Source organism: Topomyia yanbarensis, chromosome 3 (assembly GCF_030247195.1).
Source record: "Topomyia yanbarensis strain Yona2022 chromosome 3, ASM3024719v1, whole genome shotgun sequence".
Classification (NCBI taxonomy): Eukaryota; Metazoa; Arthropoda; class Insecta; order Diptera; family Culicidae; genus Topomyia; species Topomyia yanbarensis.
The window spans coordinates 75,505,917-75,518,963 of record NC_080672.1 but is presented as its reverse complement, the minus strand read 5'-3'; the positions used below and the strand labels follow the sequence as shown (position 1 = coordinate 75,518,963).

Below are 13,047 nucleotides of genomic sequence, written 5' to 3'. Positions count from 1 at the left end.
ATGGCTGAATTATATGCGTTTAAAATTGGACCACTTTTCGTTACATGCCATTTTTGTAGAATTTGAAAGTGCACCCACATATCGAAAACAAAGACGTCAAAAGTTTTTTGTGTGGCAAGCGATCTGTAAATGTGTCAAAATAAACCATTTTTATTAAATCTAGAACCGTCTGCCGACAAATCTACATTAAAGAATACCTCCAAAAGTGACTTCTTGAGGTCTCATGAAGGTGTGACACAATCTCTGTACTACTTTTGCTTTTGTAAACAGTGAAAAAGATTTCAACATCCTTGTACTTCACTCTGTCAGAAAATGTAGGGCCATCGGAAGCTAAAACTTCGTAAAATTGCACTCCTGGTCCTTTCTTCAAAATCATCCAGTGCAGTACTCTGCGCCACTCTTTCGAGCTTGAACCGCTCATATGGTAGTCGGTATTCGCCAGTATTGCTCTTCTCCCATCCATTCTTCTGGGTCGCCAATGGATCAAGAGCCCTTGTTGATGTGTTTATTATATTTAGTACGCATAATAAGCAAGTCTTTCGCAATTTGGCTTTTAACCCAATTATGGAAACGTGTCTGATAGGGAGAGTGGAGATGCCAACTTGTCATTAACATTTCGCAGTGAATTTCTTCACATTCATTTGGGATATCTTTCATACTTGTTGTACGCTTTCTTTGTACTGCAAACTTTGGAAATGATTATTGCAGTGTTAATAAGAAGCAATACTCTCGATGGTTCAAATTGCTCGTTTCGAATTCTCGAAAATTGATCGCGAGCGACTTCGTACATAATGCTGAGATCATGCTGTCTATATATGAATGAACCTCTATTATATTCCACGCGGCTTTATCCTTTTGGGAGTCATAAATTACGTAATGCGTTTACGGGGGAAGGGGGAGGTACAACAAGTTGTAACATGTTGTGACATATGGGGGAGGCTAGATCGTTACGTTTTTACTGAGCAAAAAACTACGGAAAAAACAAACGGAAAATTTGTTACGTAATAGGGGAGGAAGGATAGAGAAATTTGTGACAATTTGTTACAGGGGGGAGGGGAGTCAATTTTGGGCAATTTTTGCGTTACGTAATTTATGAATGGTCCCGTTATGTAACGCCCCGCGGAAGAATAATTATTATAATGCCTATGTGAACGTCATTCATATTTCTACTGGAGGTCGCACACCTGAAAACTTTGATCTAAAATGAAAAGATAAAGCGCGTGAGCGCTTAGCTGAATCACAATATCTACCAAGATATATCCTGATTCATCTCCCTACCTACTAACACCAATCCTATCATGCGACACTTGTGGATGATGCAGAAAAGTCCTCGTTCATAATAGCCACAAGTGTAGACCTATCATTCCTTACCATCCCAAAATTGACCTGCATGGGCGTGGCCAACTACGTTATTGATCCTATAAACTTATTCTCTTTAGGTTGCACGTTGAGTATGATGTACTACTCCCAAATATCATACAATTGCTTCAATATGCAATTTCAACAGGCTTTGATCAATCACGGGAAACTCACAGGCGGTCAATTAAATTAAGCTAAGCTACTTATAGTCATCTGCAGTGTTCATATCAGTTCGGCCAAATTCCGACACCTCTCGACAACCTCAGAAAAGACATAGCGAGGATGGTTCTTATCCGAACGATATTCTTGTTGGCGGTCGAAAGTTAGTCGATAACAGCAACATTGTTACGGTTCTACCTCCCACGCCTTTTCTCTGGGTGTATTTTCCTGTTTTCATTCCAGCGTTACCAAGCAGACTGTCGAAAAAATAAATAAAGTTGGAGTTCACCCAAAGTGCCGTGATGCAGCTCTTAACTCTGACACATGGCCGCAAGGCATACTATTCAGGGAATTTGAGGATAGCCATACCCAGCTCGCTGACTGATTTTCCTTCGTCTCCAGAAGCCACATGTACTCCGCTAATGCAACACGGTCCATCAACGGCCCTACATCGTTCAGCAGTCGCCCCGGTCCTGTATGAGTGGGTGGAGAAGGAGTCTTTCAAACCACCTTTCTCGACAAGTATTATACAAATTGTAACGTAAGCACTATGGAAGCCCTTGATCCCCCCGACGACGATCGTCGTATTCTGGGGCGCGATGTAATTCATTCGGGATACCTCGAATCCCTCGCCAATATCGACCAAGTGACCGTGAGCCATTCCAATACTTTTCGTGGTTTTGACGAAAAGATCTTCCTATACTATTCTATTCAATTCTATTCTAACCCTTACCAGTATTGAAAAGCATTCTGAAATACACTGCATTTATTCTGTAGTGTTTGTCTTGTCAAAATTAATATTTAAAGCAATACACGTATATGTCGCAAATATTAAAACGGCCAGGCCTACCGTACAGAGTTGGGTTTGAAGCTGTTTCAAAATTAGACAGCAATTATATTACTCATTTAATAAATAATTTAATTAACGAATTGTTTTGAATCTTGAATTAAAGAGGAAGAAACGAGGACAATCCGCACCGACCGTTCCAATTTAAAGGGGATATAATAAATCGTTGGGAGTGACGTGGTTAAGATGGTTAATGTCACTGCTTTGGTCCTTTGGGATGGGACAGAGGTATTTACACCTTGCCCTGACGAAAGGATCTACCTATACGCTCAAAACGGCAACATAGCTTTTCTCCCTGCTGAACCCGATCCTGAACCCGAACATCGAGGTTTACTACCAAACTGTTGGTGGCTTAAATTTATCAACGGACAACTATTTGCTCGCGACCACGGGCTGCTGTTATGACGTCGTCGCCTTGACCGAAGCTTGGCTCGATAACCGTACTCTGTCTCGCTAGGTGTTTGCTTCAACATTCGATGTCTACCGTCGTGACCGCAACGCCCTCAACGGCCACAAGATATCAGGTGGTGGTGTGCTTATCGCCGTTCACCACGGTATAAAAGCCCGAGTTGTCAACGATGACCGGTGGGCGAGCTCCGAGAAAGTGTGGATATCTGTGAAACTACCCGATCGCAATCTGTTCCTGTGTGTTGTGTATTTTCCACCTGGCAAAATTCGTGATTACCCAATTTAATCTCCACCAAAGAGAAATATAGCGTAGGGTGGGTGCCGCTATAGTTGAGGTGTACCAATAGTTGCAGTAGTGAGTTATACGCCTAACTAAGGTACCAACCATCAACAAATATTTTTTTATCGATTCATTGTACTAAAATTATGGAACAATAAAACTGTTATCTTTGAAATTTGCTTAAATACCTATTGAAAAAAAAAAATTCTTTGAATTTTGAGCTCCCTTGCACCTATAGTTGCAAGTCCCATAAGAAATCAATGGGATTTGCAACAATAGGAACCGAAATTAGCGATTGCACCACTATTGGTACATGTGTTCCTATAGTGGTACAAGCGGTTTCGAATACATAAATTGGTTATAATTGGTTCATATTTTTCTTGTGAAGTAGGGATTGAAAGTTTTCGTTTAATGTATTAACATTGCCCATAGATCTATTAATCGATTTTTTAGCAAAAGTTTTCCTTAAGTATGCGACTATTGGTACATCCACCCTAGTGCATATTACTGCATCTCATCAGCTTAAATTAGAACTTCTTTTCATACCGGACATAATATAGGGCTAGGGGGTTCCTAAGAATCACAAATAGTGTTTTCGTTTTTTTTCGGACCTAAAAAAAAAAGGGTTCGTGCGATTATGAATCGGTTACATCCGTACCCTTGACCCTAGTAGCATAGGTTCATGCCTTCAGAGGAATTCCACGAAGATCCGTCCGAAAATCTTTAAAATCGTGACCGGCCATCTTAGATTCCAATGAAACTTTACACGTTTCACCGTCATGCAAGACTAAATATTTTCAGCAGATAATAAGATTATTTTGACTCAAGAGCAACTTTTCAAAACTAACGTAAACGTTTCTACGTGTATGAATTTCAAAATTTTTTTGTTCGATTACTGTATTTTATACAGCAAAACTATCTGAGAACGAGTTACAGGGAATGAATACTTCTGTCTGAAAAAAATATGCACTGAAAAAAATGTGTCATTTTTCAAAAAAACAAAAATTTATGATAAAAATTTAAATTGCGAAAAAACCCATTTTTTAAATTTTTTATATTTTGTTATCAAAAACCTAAAAAGAAAAGAAACATTTTGAATGTGATTGCATGATGGAGAAAAAATCGGTAAAAAAGTTTTTCTAACAATAGCTTCGTACATGTTTTTAAATTTCATACTAATAGACATACAAAATTGTAATTCTATTACAGAATATAATTCTAAGCACCATTTAAAATCAAAATGCATTCATCAAAAATCTTCCAAAATGCGATAGTTTTCGAGATATTTGAAATTTTGCTCCTTCAAAAACAATTAATTCGTGTAATTATGCTCTTTTTGAAAGTTATTCGCGTTACCCCATCAAAAAATGTCAAAAATTTAATGTTTATCGTTTTAAAGACGTAAAAGCAACTTTTTTAGTGTATTTGGATCCTGGAGAAGCTTTCAATAAAAAAGTTTTCCTAACAACAACTTTTGACATTTTTTTTATTATTCTTACTATTTGCAGTCAAAAATACAATTTTCTGTTTGAATATGATTCCAAACGCCATTTTAAATCGAAATGCTCTTAACAAAAAAATTCTAAAATGTAGTAGTTCTCGAGATATTTTAACTTTTGTTTTAACAACACAATTATTTTGTTTTATTACGACCTTTTCATAAGTTAGTCGCGTTTCTCCATCAACAATAATAGGTTTTTCAAAAGGCCCGTAAACTTTCCTGCAACTTTCTCTTTGACGTCTATTTTAAAGTTACATGAAAACAACCAACATATGATTCAGCTATATAGTTTAATCAACAGACCCTATGGTTGAAATATATTTTGGTTGCTTTCATGTAACTTTCAAATGGTTTACAATATCGCCTTGATGTCAAAGAGAAAGTTGCACGAAAGTTTACGGGCCATTTGAAAAACCTATTATTGTTGATGGAGAAACGCGACTAACTTCTGAAAAGGTCGTAATAAAACAAAATAATTGTGTTGTTAAAACAAAAGTTGAAATATCTCGAGAACTACTACATTTTAGAAAATTTTGGTTAAGAGCATTTCGATTTAAAATGGCGTTTAGAATCATATTCAAAAAGAAAAGTGTATTTTTGACTGCAAATAGTAAGAAATATAAATAAATGTCAAAAGTTATTAGGAAAACTTTTTTATTGAAAGCTTCTCCATGATCCAAATACACTAAAAAGGTTGCTTTTACGTCTTTAAAACGATAAACATTAAATTTTTGACATTTTTTGATGGGGTAACGCGAATAACTTTTAAAAAGAGCATAATTACACGAATTAATTGTTTTTGAAGTAGCAAAATTTCAAATATCTCGAAAACCATCGCATTTTGGAAGATTTTTGTTAAATGCATTTTGATTTTAAATGGTGCTTAGAATTATATTCTGTAATAAAATTACAATTTTATATGTCAATTAGTATGAAATTTAAAAACATGTGCGAAGTTATTGTTAGAAAAACTTTTTTACCGATTTTTTCTCCATCATGCAATCACAATCAAAATGTTTCTTTTCTCTTTAGGTTTTTGGTAACAAAATATAAAAAATTTAAAAAATGGGTTTTTTGCAATTCAAATTTTTATAATAAATTTTTCTTTTTTTGAAAAATGACACAACATTTTTTTCAGTGTATATTTTTTTCGGACAGAAGTATTCATTCCCTGTAACTTGTTCTCAGATAGTTTTGCTGTATAAAATACAAAAATCGAACAAAAAAAAATTGAAATTCATACACGTAGAAACGTTCACGCCCTTTTGAAAAATTACTCTTGTATCAATATATTCCAATTGCCAGAGAATATCATGGAGATTCATACAGCGAACACACCTGCAAAGTTTCGTTCGAATCGACGATGGTCATATTTTGCGGTCGGCCGGTTTCTCATGGAATCCCTCTTCAGTTGGACTAAACAAAAATGACATTTATTTCCACTAAACGTTCCACATTTCATGGCGACATGACCGGGAGCTCTGGTGATATGGTGAAGCTCACTTTTTTCTAGCATTCAGCAAGTTAAAGAGGGAGGAGGTGTTTAAATTTAATTGGATTTTTAGAAAATCGTTGTGGCACAGTTCTTGCAATTTCCATATAACAATTGAACAATAATTTCCCCAATTTTCATCGCAAAGCACTGAAAATTGAACGGGTGACTCAAAATCTACTAGACCAATCGTTTTGAAATTTTGCACGGGAACTTTTTAGTTTTTCTCGAGTTTTTTAATTTTTCGTAGCACTTTGAACCTGATTTTCGCTAAAAAATACATGTTATTTTTAAAATAATAATTTTATGAAAACCTCCCGTAGTAACCTGGGCAATGGTGTGCAAAATTTCACTCACAGATTCTGCAATGAAAAATTAGGAAAATGTTGTTCAAATGTAGGTTTATCTTATGGAAATTGACTGATGGGCTTTTCGATTGATTGACACCGGTGTACTGGAGTGCACTGGTTTTGCACTTTCTAGCAGAAGTGTCAATGGAACATACCCAGTTTTCTGAACTTCTGCTAGAAAGTGCAAAAACGGTGCAGTTTCATTGCACTCCACTACACCGGTATCAATCAATCGAAAACCCTATGAATATACTGACACTTTCTGTATCGCAAATTAAGTATCAGTTTCGCGTCCCCGCGATCATCCACGAACACACGGAATATGCGAATGGACACACGTTTATAAAATCAAGTTTATACACGCGAAGTTACATACACGCTAGCACACGCGACATACAAACGCCCAAGCGATCGAACACGTTAACTTACAAACGCCCGAGCGCTTCGCGATGGTACACAAATACGAACATGTAATCGCAATCATCGACGCACAATTGCGCCCAAGATTTCGCAAACACAAAATCGTCCCGATGGTTTAGCGATCTCAAGCGCGCAAATAAACACTCATTCCCACACGATCGTAAAGTCCTTTCACCCGCACATCTGAAGCATGCACTCAATATCACTATTAGGTTCTTTACGGACGCAGTTAACCTCACTTTTCTTGACAGTTCACTTGTACTGTTTACATGGACATAGAAAAATTTTGTGGACTACTAGATTCGCTCGAAGCAATTCGCAAGAAATTTTCTAAGTCCATGTAAACAGTACAAGCGAACTGTCAAAAATGAACACTTGAGTTCATTTGTGACGTCAGTGTAAAGTATTCAATTAGGATCACGGCCTGCTGCAATTTTCCTTAAGCAATGTTTAATGGGTAACATTTCCCGTTTCGTCTGCAATTGTAGTGAGTGATTCTGACGGGGGTGCCCTCTACAGCTCCAGCAGGACAACGCTCGAAAAAAAAATTACCACAGAAAAAGTCGCAATCCTTTTGATAGCATTTACAATAAATCTGTATTCGGGTGGTTCAAACAAAAGAAAGAAATGCTTCGAATTTCCATGTCTGTAATTACACGCACGAAACAATTTCAGGTGTAGAGCCGACTCTTATCGGTTACCTGGAAAATCTTCGAGGCGCCAAGATGCTGGATCTTGTTTTGGAACCATTCACAGATATAGCATGCCAATTAGGCAGATCTTCGATCTTCCATTCTAGGTCGTCATACCTGAATGGATGAATGGGAGCAATCCGGTGGTGTGGAGGCAGGGGACTCCGGTTGTCACTATAATTTCTAAAAGCTAGGTTCCACACCATCAGTGCATATTTCAAGCGGAGGCATATGCGTCGAATGTAACTGCTTAGAAGCGATTAAAGGAGCAAAGCATTGGTCATTTTATCAGATAACCTGGCTGGGTTAAGAGAACTGAGTTCCTGTAACTTTGTGTCCAAACTCGTCAAAAGCTGTCGGCAGAATCATGAAAATATGAATTTCACTGACCTATCAACAGGCCATTTCTCTCTCAGAGCACATCTGATCAAGTTAGAAAAGGTTCAAAATTGTGTCGGCAAGAAATGCCATCAAGTAGAGGAAACATCTAGTCACTTACTAGGCGACTGCTCAGTTCTCATTGGAACCAAACGATCTGTGATAAAAATTCGTCCTACCACTATTATCGGACTCACTAGTTTTTACCAACTGTTTAATCTAATTACATCATCTCTGTTGGCCCCCATTCATGAACGCACTCATTCTCACTTGACCGTATCGTCGAATCACACAGTACGTATGCGACACCCAGGAGCTTGTGGCTTGTTCGCAGTAGATTGAAGTCAATTTTTTGATTTAATTATTTTCTAATTGACCCCTAGCGGCCTCCGTCTGTACCCGTCCGGCATGGCACGGGTGCTGGGGATCCTATTCCGAGGAAAACGACGACGACGATGATGATTGAATTAAGTGCCACTTATGGTGGCATGCTATCGACGATTCAGCCTAGCCGGGGACAGGATGGTATTAAAAAAAGTAGTTATACATGCAATGTCAATTTCCATACGTGCACCGCCGTTTGTTTTAACGCCGTTAGTAAGTGAGACCAAATTCAATTGAAGACAGTATTTTTCATTCCATTAAATCGTACCGCAGCAAAGTGTACCATCGTGACGGCTCAAGGAACCATTCACACACACACACTTCACACTAGTTGTTATTTCACTTGTTTCGAAGTCCCACTCCATGCCGTAGCATCTTGGCAGCTAATGGCAATTAATGGGTTGGAACGAATCAGGCAGTGGTCACCATCGCATATCTCGCAGATAAGGGAATAGATTAATGGACATTTATATGTAGGCTTATGGGTACTTGGGTGATGATTATGCAGTTTGACAAATTTGTAGTTGACTTTGGTCGAAGATGTAAGAAGTGCCTAATTGTGTTAGTCGATTAAATTTGTTACCCGTGGGAGTGGATGGTTAATTTACGCCTCTGTAAATCGTATGTTTGCCTTTCTCTTATAAGAAAGTCTTTGCAACGGATGATGCGGTGCTAGAAGGCGAACACGAAATTAATAGGATATAGTTGGTTACTTGAGTGACAGATTCTCACTGCTTGGCTCTTAAATTTCCTGTCAATTTACGAACAAATCTGGAGTCCCTCAAGGCAGCAACATGGGACCCCTACTGTTTGTATTATTCTTCAACGATGCTACTTTGGTGCTTGGCATGGACTGCAAACTGATTTACGTCGATGATTTGAAATTGTTCCTCGTCAGGCATTGTAATTCTCTCTCACTCATGCGAAAAGAAGCTTATCCGATGTCGAACTTTTCCGAGATAAGATGAGTCGCAAAATTCTCCGTCTCCACAAATAGCGTGAGAATGATTTTCCGGATAAAATTTATTTGACTTTTTCCTTCTCACCGGAGAAGGTGATAAAATTTTAATTTCGTGGAAATCAATTAAAACTTCAAAAAATACACTTAATTACAAAGAAAGGCGGCAAAGAACTATGATAGACGTGTTTTTCGTGTTTTGGAATAACGACAGCAAAGCAGCGAACGCAAAGAGGACACCGTGATAAACTCATTCACTCATTCTCCGGCTGTTTTATTTATCCGGAGAAGTTGTGTGAGTGTCAATAACTTTTCGTGTGAAAATGTGAGTTTTTATTGTCGCAATAGCAAACTATCCGGGCGCATTTACTCATATGAGCGATAAATGCAATGCCTGTTTCTCGTAGTTTCGATCTATCGACGACTGCATTCGTCTTCAAGAGCTTCTGAATACCTACATTCGTTAGCTGATGTCGTAGAAACTGGCTGATTATAAACATTGCAAAATGCCAAGTTAAACGCTTTAATTTTGAAAATAACCCGACAACTCGACTTCATTTCTAAAATCGGCCGAGATTTCAAGAATCCGCATTGTATGCAGACGTTATATTGTTCGCTGGTTCGCCCACTTCTTCTTGAAAATGCTTCTTTAATTTTGAGTCTTCATCAGCTTACATGGAACTTACGGATTGAATGGGTGCAGAAAAGATTCGTCCGCTTTGGCGGAATCCTGTAGACCTTCCACCGGCTCCTGCTCGATATCGTCTGACACACTGGAACAACGCGGAAAGCTTCAGCAATTAGTATTTGTAGCAAATATACTTAACGTTGAAATTCACTTCCCGAAGATCCTGTCACTTCTTAATTTTCATGCCTCGCAACGTTCTCTATGCGCATCAGGTTAATACAACCCAAATTCCATCGTATGACGTTTGAGTTCAACGAGCCGATAACAGCATGTATGCGAAGTTTCTCCACGGTCGAGGATCTGTTCGAGTTTGGTGAGCCGTCGCATAAGTTCGCACAATTTTATGACTTGACTCCTGCTATTAATTCAGACTAATTTTTGTCAGATGAAATACTTTCATAAATAAATAAGCAAATGAATATATGAATAAATAAATAAATAAATAAATCATATGGATTTGTCGGATAAAAAGGAAATGTTTAAGGCAGTTTTATTCATGTTATCTACACAGTTCGTGTTGTATCAATTATTAAATGTTGATTGATAAAATTCTTGACATCTTCATTTCATCTCTTTCAGAAGAGGTTTGTACAGTTATATTTCATTTTGTTATTCTATCTTAATTTCCTAAGTAGTTCATGAGCATCCTTCACTATCACTTAGGTACGAAATTTCAATTCAATAATGAACCCTACTGATAAAACATAGATTTTTACCCTACACACAAACGCTCGATGCCCTCGCGATGATGCACGCGATCGTGAAGTCCCTATGCCCGCACCGTACAATAAATACCACATTCAGAATCGCGGCCCGCTGCAATTAGCCTTAAGTAGTGTTTTAGTGGGTGACATTTCCCGTCTCGTCTGCTATTAAAGTGAGTGGACGCGAACGCTAAAACTAACACCTTCCACGCTCACACCACAGTAGGACTCACAATTAAACCTATACATACAAAGTCACACGCAATAATTACAGGTATTCGTCTGGCAACCGGGGAAAGTATATCTCAAACGCAGAACTTGTCATTTTAATGATGGCCCTGGATCTGCGTTGCTTATGTTCGAGGCACCATAGCTTCGTCCGTCAGGTCAATGATGTATACAACTCGTTAGCCATCGCGCTCGGCCCTAGCTGCCCATAAGGGGATAAACAAAAGTTTAAAAATAAATATAGTACGGTTGAAACAGATTCAAGATTAGTATTTTTACTGCAAAGTTTCATTGACTCCGTACAACTTCGTCTTTCACTCAAGTTCATTACAACCAATTACAGAAAGAGCCCTTTAGCTAAAAGAACCCCCTCAAAAATATCGCAGACTTTTGTTGCGTGACGAATGAAAAAAAACTTTTTAAAGTCACGTAAATAAAAATAAAGAAAAAAAGCAGACTTGTGCAAAGCTTTACCCAACCCAAAAAAAATCGACGAAATGATCAATGACTGATTAATTTATTTAATTTATTGATTCCTATTTCACTATACAGAATCCTTCCACAAGCACCCGTTGGAGATCGACCTAACGCAGGCCTGCGTCGGAGAGCTGAACACCATCCTACGGGGAGACATCAACTGGCCCATCATCTACGGAGTGGGTGTTAATGTGAAAACCGGGGAAATATTTCCCGCAACATTACCGGAAAAGGGTCCCGATCTTCATCTGCGTATGGCGCGGCATTTCACTGGTGGCCATCAGGTAAGCGAACAAATTAACATGCATCCATGTGAGCTTTAATAATCATACGGTATTATTCTTTATTTCAGGTGCTAGATATTTACGATTCCACCGTCGGAATGCTCCGAATTGGTCCGTTCAACTACGATCCACTACGGGGCGTAGATCTGTGGTTGTCGCAGAGTGACGAATTCATTTTACAACATTTATCCACCAGTCCCGACGTGGAGCCACCCCATTTCGCTATGCAAGTGAGTGTGCCATAAAATTAAAGCTTCGCGATTCAAAGCTTTTCGATACCAGTGTTCATCGCGAAATAAATCACAGCATAGTGCTGTTCGCTCTGATTTTTATCGTATAATTTCTCTCGTAGGTCCGTGCCACACTTAGATACATCCAAGATAACCAATTTCCAGCGGTAACGGTGTTCCGAAACAACAATCCGCATTATTTCCGGCGGGATGAAGCGACTGGTTGCTGGGCACCGGTGCGTTTCTAGAACTCAAGCGACAGCAGCGGAAAACGTTTCCTCGTAACAAGCTCCACTCTATGATTTATTTAACCGACGTAGGATTATTTTTTACTGTTTTAACCACCACAGGAATTGCACCTGGTTTCTTTAGTAGCCTCCTTAGATTCACTTTGTTTCCTTCAAACTAATTTATAGGTTATGCTGTTATATGACTGTAGACATTAATCTGTTTTGGATCATTTCACTATCTCCTGGGCGAATCTGTTGACCGACCCCACTGGCGAAGCTAGCAATCTGTGGTAGAAAATTAAGATTTCAAATGGATAAAAGCAAACCGATTGGTACGAATTATTGTTCAAAATTTAGTTTTATGCTCGTTAAAAAATAAACCGTCGTAGAAATTGATTCATTCAAGTTTTTGTTGCTTCTCGTAGGAAAGAAAGTCCGTCCGTTGCATAGTGGGCAAAAATTTATGGAAACTCGCAAATAATTCTGTAACTCAAACCAATTAAGTTGAATTAACGAAGATGCATTTCTTATGTGAACATGTCTAAGGAATTCAATGTAATGGTTTACGAATTTGCCGTACGAATTATGATCGTTACCTCTAAATACATATTAGTTTTAGGGTGTTAAACGAAATTATCTCTGTAACTCGAATAGGAATTAAGCTCTGTCTATCGAAATGGATCGGTTTAATATGAAAAAGTCTGGGGAATCGAATGGAAGAATTTACGCTGAACTCACGAAGTTTACTGTAGCGGTTCTAAAGTTAGCTTTTCTTATAGCAAAAATCTGGAAAATTGAATAGAAGGACTTAAACTAGCCGCACCAACCGAACCACCCTTGAATCTGGAATATTTTGTAGGTAGTCCATTAAAGTTGGGCTTTCTTATGGACAGAAATTCTGGACAATCGAACCAAATAGTTTATATGGATCGGAATATTCTCGTACCCAATTTCCCATATTTCATGTGATTTTAATTT

The 13,047-nt window shown here is 38.2% G+C and overlaps 1 protein-coding gene across 2 annotated transcripts in view; it reads left to right on the top strand.

Annotated features, from left to right (window-relative positions):
- The window catches only part of LOC131693342 (protein N-terminal asparagine amidohydrolase), a 165,997-nt gene extending 153,532 nt beyond the window's left edge, over nt 1-12,465 (top strand). For both annotated transcript variants that reach the window (XM_058981081.1, XM_058981082.1), the window contains exons 6-8: nt 11,401-11,609; nt 11,678-11,839; nt 11,962-12,465. In XM_058981081.1, coding sequence (XP_058837064.1) covers nt 11,401-11,609; nt 11,678-11,839; nt 11,962-12,087 — 497 coding nt within the window. In that variant the 3' untranslated portion in view covers nt 12,088-12,465. The remainder of the gene's footprint in view (nt 1-11,400; nt 11,610-11,677; nt 11,840-11,961) is intronic.
- The last annotated feature ends 582 nt before the right edge of the window (nt 12,466-13,047 follow it).